A 17,059-nucleotide genomic window follows, 5' to 3' on the forward strand; every position below is an offset into this window, starting at 1 on the left:
CAGTTAGACAAGTACAAATGTATGCAGAGATCCGATTAAATATTGTAGCTGGACCCCAGCTCCAGGAGTAGCAAAATATAATTTTACATTATGAAAGTCCTAGCGATGGATTCTTGCAAGTGTATTTCCTTGACTGATTGTAGGGCCTACAGTCAGGCAAGGAAATATACTTGCAAGAATCTATCACTACCAGGGCCATGTAAATCAGTTATATTTTTCTACTGCTGGAACTTGGGGTCCAGTTACAACACTCATAAGGTCCGGATTCGGACCGCGGGCCGCCAGTTGAGTAGCCCTGCTCTAGTCTGTTATCAGTAATGGGCAAGATCATTGAGAAGAATGTGATGGATGAACTTGTCAAGCTTCTAGACTACAGTATGACAAGATAATTTGGTACCCAGCAGTACCTATGTGGGAAACGTTCCTACTGAATCAATTTGTTGCTCTTCGTCACACGCGAGACTCGAGATTAAGAAGTATCTGGTGACAGCACGAACCTTTATCGAAAAACACTTGATTGATTTACTGGCAAGAAAACTGTCAGTGATGACTGGAAATAAGCAAGCGATGTGTACTAGAGAATTTTTGATATAATCTTAAGAAATATAGTGAAGGTTTTATGACAGCTTGATAAACACGCAACATTTACGCTGTTTATCTCTCACCTAACTCTACCAACTATGTAAAATTCTTTGACTATTTGAATTCTAAAGTGGAGCACATCTTGACCCACTCTCCCTTCGCTGAAATCTCCATCCTAGGAGATTTCAATGTTCACCACCAGCTTTGGCTTTCATCCTCTTTCACTGACCATCCTGGTGAACAAGCCTACAACTTTGCTATCCTCAACGACCTAGAGCAGTTGGTCCAGCACCCTACACGTATTCCTGACCGTCTTGGAGATCGGCCCAACATTCTAGACCTCTTCCTTACCTCAAACCCTTCTGCTTGTTCTGTCAAACTGTTCTCTCCGTTGGGCTCCTCCGATCACAATCTTATTTCTGCATCCTGTCCTATCGCTCCTGTACATCCTCTGGACCCACCGAAGAGGCGATGCTTCTGGCATTTTGCTTCAGCTCGGTGGGACGACCTGAGGATGTACTTTTCCGATTTCCCGTGGAATGATTATTGCTTCCAGGATAGAGACCCTCTGTGTGTGCTCAGCGCATCACAGAGGTGATTGTCTCTGGAATGGAGGCATACATTCCTCGTTCTTTCTCTACTCCTCACGCTAAAAAGCCTTGGTTTAATCACGCTTGTTCTCGTGCTGTCAATGAGAGAGGTAGCTCACAAAAGATACCAGAGCCTTCAAACTAATGCTAATTATGAACTTTACATTTCTGCCCGAAATCGTGCCAAATCTATTCTCCGACTAACCAAAATTCTTTCATTAATAGAAAATGTCAAAACCTTGCTTTCTCTAACTCTTCCCGTGACTTCTGGCATCTAGCCAAAAACATCTCCTCCAACTTCACTTCTTCATCTTTCCCTCCACTCCTCAGTCCTGATGGCAACACTGCCGTCTCATCTATCTCTAAGGCTGAACTCTTCTCTCAAACTTTTTCTAAAAACTCCACTCTGGACGATTCTGGGCATATTCCTCCTACTCATCCCCTTTCTGACTCCTTTATGCCTGTTATAAAGATTCTTCAAAATGATGTTTTCTATGCCCTCTCTGGCCTCAATCCTCAGAAGGCTTATGGACCTGATGGAGTGCCTCCTATTGTCCTTAAAAACTGTGCCTCCGTGCTGTCACCCTGCCTGGTCAAACTCTCTCGCCTCTGCCTGTCAACATCTACCTTTCCTTCTTGCTGGAAGTATGCCTTCACACAGCCTGTACCTAAGAAGGGTGACCGCTCCAATCCCTCAAACTACCGTCCTATTGCTTTACTTTCTTGTCTATCTAAAGCTTTTGAATCAATCCTTAACCGTAAGATTCAAAAGCACCTTTCCACTTCTGACCTTCTATCTGATCGCCAGTATGGGTTCCGCAAGGGGCGTTCTACTGGTGATCTCCTAGCCTTCTTAACTGACTCTTGGTCATCCTCTCTTAGCCGTTTCGGTGAAACTTTTGCTATTGCGCTGGACATATCAAAAGCTTTTGATAGGGTCTGGCACAAATCTTTGCTTTCTAAACTACCCTCCTACGGTTTCTATCCTTCTCTCTGTACCTTTATCTCCAGTTTCCTTTCTGACTGTTCTATTTCTGCCGTGGTAGACGGTCACTGTTCTTCCCTTAAATCTATTAACAGTGGTGTCCCACAGTGTTCTGTCCTATCTCCCACTCTTTTCTGTTGTTCATTGATGATCTTCTTTCCAAAACGAACTGTCCTATCCATTCCTACGCCGATGATTCCACTCTGCATTATTCAACTTCTTTAATAGAAGACCCACCTTCAGGAACTTAACGACTCAAGGCTGGAGGCTGCAGAACGCTTAGCCTCAGACCTTACTATTATTTCCGATTGGGGCAAGAAGAACCTGGTGTCCTTCAACGCCTCAAAAACACAGTTTCTCCACCTATCCACTGGACACAATCTTCCAAACAACTATCCCCTATTCTTTGACAACACCCAGCTATCACCTTCCTCAACACTAAACATCCTCGGTCTATCCTTAACTCAAAATCTCAACTGGAAACTTCATATCTCATCTCTTACTAAATCAGCTTCCTCGAGGCTGGGCGTTCTGTACCGTCTCCGCCAGTTCTTCTCCCCTGCACAGTTGCTGTCCATATACAGGGGCCTTGTCCGCCCTCGTATGGAGTATGCATCTCATGTGTGGGGGGGCTCCACTCACAGCTCTTCTGGACAGAGTGGAGGCAAAGGCTCTTCGTCTCATCAGCTCTCCTCCTCATACTGATAGTCTTCTACCTCTTAAATTCCGCCGCAATGTTGCCTCTCTTTCTATCTTCTATCGATATTTCCACGCTGACTGCTCTTCTGAACTTGCTAACTGCATGCCTCCCCCCCTCCCGCGGCCCCGCTGCACTCGACTTTCTACTCATGCTCATCCCTATACTGTCCAAACCCCTTATGCAAGAGTTAACCAGCATCTTCACTCTTTCATCCCTCACGCTGGTAAACTCTGGAACAATCTTCCTTCATCTGTATTTCCTCCTGCCTACGACTTGAACTCTTTCAAGAGGAGGGTATCAGGACACCTCTCCTCCCGAAACTGACTTATCTTTCGGCCACCTCTTTGGATTCTTTTTAGGAGCAGCGAGTAGCGGGCTTTTTTTTATTAATGTTTACTTTTTTGTGCCCTTGAGCTGTCTCCTTTGCTGTAAAAAAAAAAAAAAAAAAAATTTACAGGTGTGTGTGTGTGTGTGTGTGTGTGTCGCTCGAACTGTTGGCGTTGCTAGCATTTGAATGTTCTTTAGAGTTTGTTTATGAAAAAATTGGAGAGAGAGAGAGAGAGAGAGAGAGAGAGAGAGAGAGAGAGAGAGAGAGAGAGAGAGAGGGGGGGGGGGAGGAGGAAGGGGTAGGGGGGCAGAGACATAAGGGGTAGCGCTTGTGACTGCTGAACCTCTCGCAGTACACACCCTCATCCCCTGCCCTCCCCCCACCCAGTCCCCTCCCACCACACCGTCACTGATGGTTCGAACACACCCCTCACGCCCTCCTTACATTGTTTCTTAGCCCATATCCTCAAGCACCTCGGGCCTTCCACACACACACGCACACACACACACACACACATTTGATAAGGCTTTTGTCGAGGTTGTGGGTATTTCCATGGGTAGTTCTGTGAGCCTAATGATAGTTTGACAAGGCTTCTGCACCATGAATGTGAAAAAACTCATGAGAATCTGACTAATATCCTTTGGGGCCTTCGGAAATATTTGTTGTTGGAGCCGAAAGCGTTTAAGAATACGTCTTATTATTTTCCTCGGTTGTGATATTCTAGTGACCAATCCTTTTATTTTCTTCGTCCTCTTGCCTCGTTCCTTCCCTATCAGTCCTACTTCTCTGTGTCAACTTCCCTCCCTCCTTTTGTTTACCTCCCTCTTTTTATCTTCCTTCCTCCCTCACTACTTCCCTTCTTCTGTTTACTTCCCTTTTGTTTCTTCCATTTTCCGCCGTTCGTTACCACTTGGTCTATTTCATTCCCCTCACCGTGCGCCGCTGTTCCAAACCCACGTCATGCACACTTCTCTGCCCCTCCCGCCCTCCCTCTCCTCGTCGAGCCCAGTCACTCTTCTGTTTTCCTCCCTCTCCTCATTTTGCCATTGATCTCAACTTTGGTGGGTGGGAAGGGACAGCTGTTTGTTATCCCCCCCTCCTCCTCTTCCACCTCATCCTCCTTTTCCTCTGAACCTAACTCCTTGATGCACCGTTGAGATTATTTGCGTGTGTGTGTGTGTGTGTGTGTGTGTGTGTGTGTGTGTGTGTGTGTGTGATAAAAACAATTACTCCTTTTTTGTTTTAGTTTTTATTTTCGTTCTAGCTCTTGTTGTCGTTCTTTTTCTCATTCGTGTTCTAGGTTTCGTTCTTCTTGTTCTTCTAGTTCTTGTTCTTAATTTTACTCAAGCTTTTGTTTTTTTGTCATCATTCTTGTTCTTGTTCTATTGGTGCTACTGCTGCTACTGTTGTTATTGTTGTTATTGTTTTTGTTACTGGTCTGCTACTTTTATTGCTGTATTTTTTTATGCCGCTACTGTTACGTACTTTAGTTACCATCATAGTTGTTGTTTTTGTTTCTGATGTTTTCCGTTACTATTATTGTCGCTGTTGCTGTTGTTTTTGTTACAGTTTTTTTTTGTTTTTTTGTTTTTGTAGTCGTTGGTGTATTGCTGTTGCTGTCGTCGTAGGAACTGATATGAGAAGAGATGGCTGGGTGTGTGTTCAAGTCCCTGTGTTTACTTAGGTGTGGCTGCGGGAGCTGGCGGGGGGGGTGCTGGGGGTTCGAGGCTAGGGGGTTCGGGGTTGGGGACTGGGGTGGGGGTGGGGTCTGCACGTGCGCCCCCTTTTATCCAGAGGGCGAGGGTGATTAGTGGTGTTCATTGTCATTCTTATTTGTTTATCAGTTCTTTGGCTGCACAATGAAACCAGTTATGAGGATTAGGAGGAGGAGGAGGAGGAGGAGGAGGAGGAGGAGGAGGAGTGGGTGAAGGGGGACTAGGAAGAATAGGACGAGGACAAGGGGAACGAGGAATGGGTGAAGGGAAAAGAGTGGGAGGAGGAGTGGAGAAATAAGTGGATTAGGAGGAGGAAATGTGGGGGGTGAAGGAGGAAAAGTAATAAAGGGGGGAAAGAGGAGGAGGAGGAGGAGGAGGAGTGGATGGACGAAAGTATGACATTGATTGTGTAGGAACCTAAATACTTGTGAAAGAAAGGTTTAGTTGTGCATGTCATCCTAGGAAACAATAATTCTGTCTCCGCTGCTCCTGTCTCATTGTAAGCTTACTGATCAGGCAAGAAGACAGCCTCCCTTCTCTTTCCCCCAATACACAAGATTTCTCTCATGTGTCTGCCTTGCATTTCATCTTTCCGTGACTTTTCTTGCTCGTATTCGGGGGCGGAGGAGGCGGTAGAATATAGGGCCGTATTACTAAACATTTCCTCACCCAAGTACACACATTTGTCAAGGCTTTCATATGAGTTGTGGGCATTTCCAGGAGTAGTTTTATGACCCTGGTGGTAGTGTGACCCTTCTTCTGTAACGTGAACCTCAAGAAGCACTCATTAGAATCCGACTGACCCCCTCCTTGGCCTTTAGAAATAGATGATGTGAGAAGCGAAAGTGTCTTATAATACCGACCGGTGGTGTGGCACAGAGGGCGACGTGTCACTAGCCGGCGGGAGTGTCTGACAGCCGTGCGTGTGGGGATGTGGGCCGCAGGAGGGACGGAAGGCCAGGTGAAGGTCGCCTACCACCCGCTCCCCCTGTGACATTGCTGATCATGGAAGCAACACACTACCTGGCCCTCTTGTTCTAACGCAATGATATCTTCTCTCAACTTAGTATAATCATCATCATTATCATCTCGCTTACTTGTCTATCTTTTCTTGTTCCTGTCAGTGCACCCATAACTTCGAGGAGCAATAGCGTATGTCTTTTTTTTTCTTCTTCATTTTCTTCTGTGTGTGTGTGTGTGTGTGTGTGTGTGTGTGTGTGTGTGTGTGTGTCAGCAGCTGTCAACACTTCCCCTCGCCTCCCTCCCCTCATTGTCTTTGCCCTCACCCTCTTTTTTTCTTTTATGTGCGTTTTGATTGCATGATAGAACCAGTACGAGAGAGAGAGAGAGAGAGAGAGAGAGAGAGAGAGAGAGAGAGAGAGAGAGAGAGAGAGAGAGAGAGAGAGAGAGAGAGAGAGAGAATTATTCATCATTCATCCTCCTCAGAATCGCTTCCTTCCTGCCTTGCACTGTTTTCCTGCACATATATCATCACACACACACACACACACACACACACACACACACACACACACACACACACACAGCGTCACCTCTCCTGCTCCTCCCCTCCCGCCCGCCCGCCCTTCCTGCCGTCTTGCGTGGTGGTTGCAGACACAGTGACTGATCTTCCTTTTATTACTGTGAGTTCTTCAATAGAAACTTGCCATACGAGGGAAGACTCAAACAGTTAAACTTGCATTCTCTAGAAAGGCGAAGGGTGCGTGGAGACATGATCGAGGTTTATAAATGGATGAAGGGCTTTAATAAGGGAGACATTCATAAGGTTTTGTTGGTAAGAGAACCGGGTAGGACACGAAGTAACGGATTTAAACTGGATAAATTCAGATTCAACAGGGACATAGGCAAAAATTGGTTTACTAACAGGGTGGTGGATGAGTGGAATAGGCTTAGCAGTCATGTGGTGAGTGCCAATACAATTGTCACATTCAAAAATAGACTAGATAAATTCATGGACAGCGATATTAGGTGGGGTTAGATACACGGGAGCTTAGGGTCAAAGGAGCTGCCTCGTACAGGCCTACCGGCCTCTTGTAGACTCCTGCGTTCTTATGTTCTTATGTAGACCTTAGCCATTTCTTCTTCTCCTCCTCCTTCTCATTTCGCTTCTCCTCATTTTCCTCCTCCACTTGATATTTCTCTGCTGCTTGCCTTTACAATGTCCAGCATAATTACATTTAATACAAAAATGCTTGTTAACGGTAATTTGTTCATTATAACACGTTGTGGTGCCTCGAAACTTTGCCCACAGTGTTGAAGGCGCAGCTTGTGATCAGGCGATAAAGTGTGTGTGTGTGTGTGTGTGTGTGTATGTGTGTGTGTGTGTGTGTGAACCGTCAGTGTTCATTCGTCGATTTATTGACTATTTCAAGGATAACCCAAATACCGAATACTGCTCCATTTCTCTTGAACTGATTCATCCAACACTCGGCGAGCCCAAACATTCCGAGTGGAGAGCTCATGAAGGGCAGGAGCGAGTGCAGCGGTGTGTGTTTACGTGCACAGGAAGCGAGGCAGCGGCAGGCTTGGATTTACCCAGAGGTTACAGGCCCAATGGACAGGCCAGCAAAGGAGGAGTGGGAAGGGGACAGGGAGAATATTGGAGCTGGGGAGAAGAAGAGGCAGGACGTGGAAGCTCACCGCGTTCACCCTTGTACTGTTGATGATGATGATGGTAATGATGAAGGGAGACTAGGAGGTGGAGGTTAGTTGTTAAGTTGTATAGTTTAATTTGCAGTGCCAGTTGTGTGTTGGGGTGTGGGGGGGGTCAGTGATGGTTGTGTGTTGGGGAGGAGGGGTCAGTGATGGTTGTGTGTTAGGGAGGAGGGGGGTCAGTGATGGTTGTGTGTTGGGGAGGAGGGGGGGGTCAGTGATGGTTGTGTGTTGGGGAGGAGGGGGGGTCAGTGATGGTTGTGTGTTAGGGAGGAGGGGGGTCAGTGATGGTTGTGTGTTGGGGAGGAGGGGGGGGTCAGTGATGGTTGTGTGTTGGGGAGGAGGGGGGTCAGTGATGGTTGTGGGTTGGGGAGGAGGGGGGTCAGTGATGGTTGTGTGTTGGGGAGGAGGGGGGGTCAGTGATGGTTGTGTGTTGGGGAGGAGGGGGGTCAGTGATGGTTGTGTGTTGGGGAGGAGGGAGGGTCAGTTATGGTTGTGTGTTGGTGAGGAGGGGGTCAGTGATGGTTGTGTGTTGGGGAGGAGGGGGTCAGTGATGGTTGTGTGTTGGGGAGGAGGGGGTCAGTGATGGTTGTGTGTTGGGGAGGAGGGGGTCAGTGATGGTTGTGTGTTGGGGAGGAGGGGGTCAGTGATGGTTGTGTGTTGGGAGGAGGGGGTCAGTGATGGTTGTGTGTTGGGAGGAGGGGGGTCAGTGATGGTTGTGTGTTGGGGAGGAGGGGGGTCAGTGATGGTTGTGTGTTGGGGAGGAGGGGGTCAGTGATGGTTGTGTGTTGGGGAGGAGGGGGTCAGTGATGGTTGTGTGTTAGGGAGGAGGGGGTCAGTGATGGTTGTGTGTTAGGGAGGAGGGGTCAGTGATGGTTGTGTGTTGGGGAGGAGGGGGGGTCAGTGATGGTTGTGTGTTGGGGAGGAGGGGGGGTCAGTGATGGTTGTGTGTTGGGAGAGGGAGAGGCGGGGAGTTCATTATCTTATCGACTGAGGAAAACGGAAATGAAAATTTTCCTTGGTCGGACAGAAAAAGAAATATCGGTTTCACCCTAACATAAATATCAGATGAAAAGAAATTTATGGGCTGTGAATATAGGAGAAATACTAAAAGAGGAAAAGTAATAACAAACTATTAATATTGAAAATAATAATAATAATGATGGTAATATTAATATTTGTAATGGGATGACCAGGAGGTAAAAGGTAATGACGGCAATGTTATTTTTCAATTGTTTCGAAAGTGCTTGCTTTGTTGACCTGAGAGAGAGAGAGAGAGAGAGAGTCGTTCTCTCTCTCTCTCTCTCTCTCTCTCTCTCTCTCTCTCTCTCTCTCTCTCTCTCTCTCTGTCGACTTCGGAGAAAGCTTGTAAATATTTAGGGAAAAGTACCGTAACAGTCTCGTCTTTTCTCCCCTTATTTATGAGTTTCCTCCCTCCCTCTTTCTTTACGCCTTGAGGTCAACTTGGCTGCCTGACCCCTGACCCGCCCTGCACACACACACACACACACACACACACACACACACACACACACACACACACACACACACACACACACACACACACACACACAGCTGATCCGTTGTTTCACACACTCCATTTTTGTTCACGTAAACAAGTTCCAGATGTCGAACACACACACACACTCTCTCTCTCTCTCTCTCTCTCTCTCTCTCTCTCTCTCTCTCTCTCTCTCTCTCTCTCTCTCTCTCTCTCTCTCTCTCCTTCAGTTACATAAACAACAGAAAGGCGATCAGAAGTGGAATTGGACCTTTAACAAACAGCGACGGTGCACTAGTGACTGACAGCCAACACATTGCAAACCTCTTCAACAGTTACTTTTCCTCGGTGTTTAATACTAACAGTCTTCCTCCCACTACCACCAGCACCAGTACTAATGTAAATCTCGAGCATGCATTGCCTAATTTTGAAATAACAACCGATGAAGTCCTTAAAGCTCTCCAATCACTTAAAACAAATAAAAGTCCCGGACCCGATAAATTATATCCTATACTGCTTAAAGAAACAAAGAGCAAAATACTCTCCTCCCTCACAACCGTATTCAATATGTCCTTGCGACAAGGCATCGTCCCTTTGGATTGGAAAAAGGCTAACGTGACACCGATTTTTAAGAAAGGAGGCAAAAAAATACCAGGTAATTACAGACTCATTAGTCTAACTTCAGTTGTAGGTAAGTTACTTGAGAGCATAATTAGAGACAAAATTATGAGTTACCTTGAAAGCCACTCATTAATTGGAGATTCACAACATGGCTTCCGTAACAAAAGATCCTGCCTAGCAAACCTATTGACCTTTTATAACGACCTCTTCTCGGTTTATGACGTAACCAAATCACTGGACGTAGTCTATCTTGATTTCCAGTAAGCGTTTGATAAAGTCCCACATCATAAATTACTTTATAAATTAAAGCAAATAGGTATTGACGGTCAAGTAAACCAATGGATCGCGAATTGGTTGAGCAACAGACAACAAAGAGTGGTGATTGACGGATTTAACTCAGAGTGGGCACCGGTCACTAGTGGCGTCCCTCGGCTCGGTTCTTGGCCCAGTGCTCTTCATTATTTACATCAACGATGTGGATGTTGGACTCAATAATCGCATTAGTAAATTTGCAGACGACACAAAGATTAGTAACTCGGTTCTCACTGACGAAGACAGGCAAAGCCTCCAAGAGGATTTGCACAAAATTTCAGCTTGGTCGGATAAATGGGAGATGCCCTTTAACGTAGACAAGTGCCAGGTCCTTCAAGTTGGAACAAGAAATAAGATGTTCGATTACGAAATGGGCGGCATTAAACTCAAAAGCGTGCAATGTGTCAAGGACCTGGGTGTCAAAATCGCGTCAAACCACAAATTCTCGCATCAGTGCATCCATGCAACAAATACAGCGAACAGAATGTTGGGCGTCATTAAAAGAAACTTTTTATTCAAGAATTGTAGAATTGTAATACTTCCGCTCTACAATAGTTTAGTCAGACCCCACTTGGAATATGCGGTACAGTTTTGGTCTCCCCACCGTGCAAAGGACATTGCTAAATTAGAAGGTGTTCAGCGTCGGGCAACAAAAATGATCCCTTCCTTGCGCAACAAATCTTACGAAGAAAGGCTTTCCACCCTTAACATGTTCTCTCTTGAGAAGCGTCGCCTCCGAGGAAAACTGATCGAATGTTTTTAAATACTTAATGGTTTCACGAATGTAGACAGAACAAAAGTTTATGATCGATGACACTTTGCGAACGAGGAACAATGGCATAAAACTCAGATGTAGACAAGTAAATTCAGACTGCACCAAATTTTTTTCACCAACGTTGTAGTGCGAGAATGGAATAAGCTCCCACCTTCAGGGGTCCAGTGTAACACGATTGACTCCTTCAAAAACAAGCTCGACCGTCACTTCCTTCAACCTAATATTAACGAGAGTAGAAATGCAACGTTTTGGAGCCTTCTGTAGAATCACTTAGGTTTAAGGACAGACCACCTAGTCTGGACCATGGGGTCTGTGTGGTCTGAATTTCTATGTCTCTCTCTCTCTCTCTCTCTCTCTCTCTCTCTCTTGTTCTTGTTCTAGTAATGCAAGTAGTAGTAGTAGTAGTAGTAGTAGTAGTAATAGAAGTAGTAATAGTAATAGTTATAGTAGTAGTAGTAGTAATAGTAGTTATAGAAGTAGTAGTAGTAGAAGTAGCTGTAGTGTTAACAGTATTAGCAGTTATAGTATTAGTAGAAGTAGTAGTAGTGGTAACAGAACTGGTAGTTATAATGGTAGTAGTAGTAGTAGTAGTAGTAGTAGTAGTAGTAGTAGTAGTAGTGGGAGGAGTAAGAGTAATAGTAGTAAAGAGCAGTGGGAGAAGGAGGTGCAATTGTGGTTGTAGTAGTAGTAGTAGTAGTAGTAGTAGTAGTAGTAGTAGTAGTAGTAGTGACTTTGACTAGTAACAATAAAGATACGTAACTACCACCACCACCACCACCACCACCACTAACAACAACAACAACAACAACAACAACAACAACAACAACAGCACCATCACTGACAACCTGGTCCCCCACGCTGTCCTTCCTGATATAAACTCGTTAATATTTCCTCCTCCTCTTGTTGACCTTCACCTTTGCGTGGCCGGGGCTGGCGGTCCGAGGGTCGGGGTGAGGCGCCGCGTCCCAGAACATCGAGGTGTTTACAGGAAGCTCGAGAACATGTGGGGTTGAAGGGCCTAGGGAGTGAGAGATACACGGGGCTGTCGTAGAGAGAGACAGGAGACAGAAAGGGGAATTAAAGGAGAGCATGTGGGTTAAAATAGCCTAGGAGAGGTGAACGTAGATTGAGGTATAGAGAGGAAGGACACTGAAAAAGGAGAAATTACAAAGGAAACTAGAGATATTGATGGAAGGTGTTACTTGGGGAATGTGAGGAGAGGAGATGGTGAGGAAGGGACAGAAGGAGTGGTGAGGGGAAGGAGGTTTACACACACACACACACACACACACACACACACACACACACACACACACACACACACACACACACGGGAGAGGGAATACTCACAAAACGACACGAGGTAACTAAAAACAGTAAGAATGCAATAACAGGAGAGAGAATGAGGCGCTATAGGACAGGAGAAGATGGATGTAGGCGGATGAAAGACAGGGAAGGAAGGGGCGTGGGGCAAGCATAGTGATGGAGGTAAGGGAGAGGGAGAAATGAAGGAAGGAAGGAAGGTATGAGGGGTCTGCGAGGAAGGGCGGAGGCGGATGACAAGGGAGTGTGCACCTGACTTGTCTTTTAGGGTGGCTGGCAGTAATTAGTGGCTGCCGCGGCTCAGGTGGGCGCCGGGAAGTTACGTGGACAGGTGCGTGTACGGGGAGGGTGGAGGTCAGATATTCATTTTTTTATCTCTCTCTCTCTTTACTCTCTCTGCCCTTCACCTCTTCCTTTTCCCAGCTTATTTCTATTCTTTCACTGCTTCATAGTTTTCTCATTAGTGCCTTTTGTCCCTTGTTCTCAATTTCTATCCTTTCGTCTCCTCTCTTCACTGTCATTCTTGTATACACTCACCGTTTTTCTTTCTCTATTCTTCCACTGCTTCATAGTTTTCTCATCAGTGCCTTTTGTCCCTTGTTCTCAGTTTCTATCCTTTCGTCTCCTCTCTTCACTGTCATTCTTGTATACTCTCACCGTTTTTCTTTACTCTCTCTGCCCTTCACATCTTCCTTTTCCAAGCTTATTTCTTTTCTTTCACTGCTTCATAGTTTTCTCATCATTGCCTTTTATCCCTTGTTCTCAGTTTCTATCCTTTCGTCTCCGCTTTTCACTGTCATTCTTGTATACTCTCACCGTTTTTCTTTCTCCTCCCTCATCCTTCCTTTCTCTCCATTCATTTCTCCGTCCCGTGTAATTTTCTCCCACCGTCGCTTCATTTGTTTATCTCATGCTTCTCTCTTCCGGCTTCCTTCCCTCTCCTCTGCCAGGGTCAAGGACTGAGGGAGATGTAGGAGAGGGGGAAGGTAATAGCGGAACGAAAGGGAGGAAGAAAAGGGGAAAAAAATAGGGGGAGAACATAGTGAAGAATATTGAGGATATATATAAGAAAATGGTCAGACAAGAGATAGACAGATAGATAGATAGATAGATAGAGAGAGAGAGAGAGAGAGAGAGAGAGAGAGAGAGAGAGAGAGAGAGTGTTCCTTTCTTACCCTCCTTTTCCTTTACTTTTTCTTTTTTGCTTTCTCTTTTTACTCGTTCTTCTTTCTCTTTTTCTGTATTACTTTGTGTGTGTGTGTGTGTGTGTGCGTGTGTGTGTGTGTGTGTGTGTGTGTGTGTGTGTGTGTGTGTGTGTGTGTGTGTGTGTGTGTGTGTTTCTCTTGTTTTTTTTTTTTGTGTTTTTATTTTTTTTTTTGTGTCTCTCTCTCTCTCTCTCTCTCTCTCTCTCTCTCTCTCTCTCTCTCTGTGTGTGTGTGTGTGTGTGTGTGTGTGTGTGTGTGTGTGTGTGTTATTTAGAGAGGGAAGGAGTTGAGAGAGAGAGAGAGAGAGAGAGAGAGAGAGAGAGAGAGAGAGAGAGAGAGAGAGAAGAGAAGAGAAGAGAAGAGAAGGACTTTTGAGAGAGGGTGGTAAATTACTGACCCTGTGTGCCCCCCCCCCCCGTGGCATTTGGCAGCCCTGTGACCTCCATCGACCCAATCCCTGACCCACGCGCCATCACTCTTTCGTTTCCCACACTCTTTTTTCTCCTTTTCCTCTTTTTCTTCTCTTTTTCCTCTTTTTCTTCTCCTTTTCCCTCATTTTCCTCACTTTTTTTGTTGTTTTCCTCTTTCCTGTTTTGTCTTTTTCTACTCTTTTCCTCTCTTCTCTTTCTTCTCCTTCATCGCCTTCTTTTTCTTCTTCTTCATCTTCTTCTTCTTCTTCTTCTTCTTCTTCTTCTTCTTCTTCTTCTTCTTCTCTTCTTCTTCTTCTTATCTTCTTTTTCTTCTTCTTCTTCTTTTTCTTCTTCTTCTTTTCATTCTTTTCCGCTGAGTCTATCCCCTCCCTAGCCTAGCCACGCTTTCCTATTCATCTTGTGGCTCTTCAGTTTCTTTCCTTCTTCTCCTCTTTCGTTCTCGTTTTTTTTCCCTTATTCTACTCATTTTCATATTCTTACAATTGTTTTTTTCTGGCTTGTTAACTGTCTGTTTCAGCCGTGTGTGTCTGTACTTGTATGGAGACATCGATCGACGGAGTTTTAGGTTGACACGTTTTGGATTTTCAGCAGCAAGCAATACCATGTCACAATCTTGTCCGTCGTTGTCATGAGCTTACCCTACACACACACACACACACACACACACACACACACGGACACACACACACACAGAGTAACACTGCAATGGGTGTGCCACTTTAATTGAATGTGAGGATATGAAGCTGAATGTCCATATTTTTGCGCGTAATAAAGAGACGTGAATGTTTCATGGCTTGGAAAATGCTACACTTTTATGGGAACATTTCGCTGTTATTATTATTATTATTGTTATTATTATTATCATTATCATTATCATTATTATTATTATTATTATTATTATTATTATTATTATTATTATTATTATTATTAATATTATTATCATTTATTGTTTTTCTTTATCATAACATTAAACAGTTGAACTTTATTAATACATCACCTGCACGCATGAATCTATACTTCGGAATGCAAGGGAAATAGATATATGTCGATACATTTCTCTTTCCGTTAATATTATCTGTGCTGCACAGGCATTACAATCATGTCCGTGTTCCCTTTCTGCCTGCTGTCTGTCCACTTCTCTTCCTTCATCGCCTGCACGTTGACGGGCTGACTTATCTGAGCCTCTCTTCTCTCCTTCCGTCCCCAGCACGCCAACAACGTGCGTCGCCTGGCGGAGGAGCGACGCACCCAGGACACGGAGCACCAGCACAGTCAGGCGGGAGGACGGCGGTTCTCCAGTCGCTGGGACATCCCGCAGTACGATGTGGTGTACCGCCAGAACATTAACCCAGGCTCCTTCTTCGCCCGCGACAACGTGCACAACTTCATCACCTGGTGCCGCGACCTTGGCATCTACGAAGTGCTGCTCTTCGAGACGGACGACCTGGTGCTCCGGAAGAACGAGAAGCACGTCATCCTGTCCCTGCTGGAGGTGGCGCGCCGCCAGGTGGGAGAGAGAGAGAGAGAGAGAGAGAGAGAGAGAGAGAGAGAGAGAGAGAGAGAGAGAGAGAGAGAGAGAGAGAGAGAGAGTTACCGATCATCATCCTGACATAATGTGGTATGACGACAGGCGCAGGAAGTGGAGCAAGCGTTCCTTCCTAATTGATGGACTTTAGGGAGCAGGTGTGTTTGGATTGGACAGGTGTGTGGCAACACCTGTGCCTACCCTGCACCTGCACGTACACGCACAACCTCACTCATCATGCTCCGCTGAGACGTCGCCTTTAACTTCAGGAAGGTGGCATTTTAAGTCAATATGTGTGTGTGTATGGGGTAGGTGTGAGGTTTCAGCCATACCCGGAGCCCGGAGATCCGTCACTTGTGAGTTCAAAGCTTAGTCGGGGAGGGTACTGGCTGTCGATCGCGAATGTGTCGCGTGGCCAGACCGTGGTGACTTACACACACGGAGGCACTGAGGAAAATATACTTCACTTCAGGGTTGATGAACCACACACTTTCCGCGGTGACGGCTTTGTAACTAAAAATACTTGGTAATCAGTATTTTCTCCGAACAACTTTATGTTCTTTGTTTTTTTCTTTACCTGCAAGGTGTAAGAGCCGGTGGGGGGACGGGAGGAAGGGTGAGAGGAGAAAGGGAGAAGGTGAGGGTGGAGGGAGTGATTAGCTTTCCCCCACTAGAGGAGGCGGAGAGGAGGTGATGAAAGGAGGGAAAGGAATGTGTGTAAATAGTTGAAAGTTGAGAGGTATCGGGTGATGAATCGCCTGAAAGAATACTGTTGGAGAGGTTGACTGTGATGCAACGGGAAAGTTAGAAGAGAAATGTTAAAGGAACGCATCAACACTCCTCTCTCGCCCCGCGGCCTGAGGGTGTTAGCATCCCTCTCGTCCCTCGTGGCAGGTGCGGACGCCCTCACAGGTGTTCACCGAGGCTCAGGCTGTACGCCGGCACCCGTCCCTGTGTTCTCCGGCACGCCTTGCCCGGGGTGTTCTTAAGGTTGCGTCACTACGAGCCTCGAGGGAAGGGCGTGCGGAGGGAGGGGGAGGCATCAATACTACAACTAAGGAAGACGTTGGGGGAAACCTAACAATTTTTATTTCCTTATTTCTTCTTTTGCTTAAGCTGTCTTTCACATTTCAAAGTTTGGCTGTGATCGGTATAGATATATTGATAGAGAAGAATGTAAAACTCGTCACACATTAATTTCTACTTACAACTGTGAAGTTTTCATGAGTTGGACTGACACTACAGAATCCTTTACTCATTAATGCAAACTCCTGAATCCATATGTTTGGATCCTTCAAACCGCTATTCTTGACCGAAGGTGAAGACCAGGGAATGTTGCCTCACCCCCGCTCCCCGCCTGCCGTGCCGCGCCTCGCCTAGCCCGCCAGACCTTGAATAAGTTTCCCTCGAAACTTGACTAGGAAGTTAGGTAGTTGTTTTCTGCAATGTAGGAGTACATATTGTCCACTTCCTGATTAGCGCCTCCGTAGTTTAGTGGATAGCACGTATATGTAGGCCCGGGATCGATCCTGACTAGGACAGTCGGCGTACAGCCCTCCTGCTGTTTATCATCTCTTTCGGGCTGGTTGACAAAAGGGTACCCGGGGAAGCCTGTGTCTCGGGGTAATATTTTTTTGCGCAACACAAGCTAAGGTCCAAAGAGATGAAGATGACCGCCGAGGCAACGCGCAGCGTAGCATGTGCTCCAAACCCTCCAAACTCTCTCTCTTAGGAAGTACCTAAACATGAGAGAGAGAGAGAGAGAGAGAGAGAGAGAGAGAGAGAGAGAGAGA

At 45.9% G+C, this 17,059-nt stretch overlaps 1 protein-coding gene across 1 annotated transcript in view; it reads left to right on the forward strand.

Annotated features, from left to right (window-relative positions):
* Positions 1 to 16,665, forward strand: part of LOC127000125 (GAS2-like protein pickled eggs) — a 30,113-nt gene extending 13,448 nt beyond the window's left edge. The window contains exons 2-3 of the mRNA XM_050863545.1: positions 14,949 to 15,248; positions 16,585 to 16,665. Coding sequence (XP_050719502.1) covers positions 14,949 to 15,248; positions 16,585 to 16,665 — 381 coding nt within the window. The remainder of the gene's footprint in view (positions 1 to 14,948; positions 15,249 to 16,584) is intronic.
* The last annotated feature ends 394 nt before the right edge of the window (positions 16,666 to 17,059 follow it).

The sequence above is a fragment of the Eriocheir sinensis genome, chromosome 17, assembly GCF_024679095.1.
Source record: "Eriocheir sinensis breed Jianghai 21 chromosome 17, ASM2467909v1, whole genome shotgun sequence".
NCBI lineage: Eukaryota > Metazoa > Arthropoda > Malacostraca > Decapoda > Varunidae > Eriocheir > Eriocheir sinensis.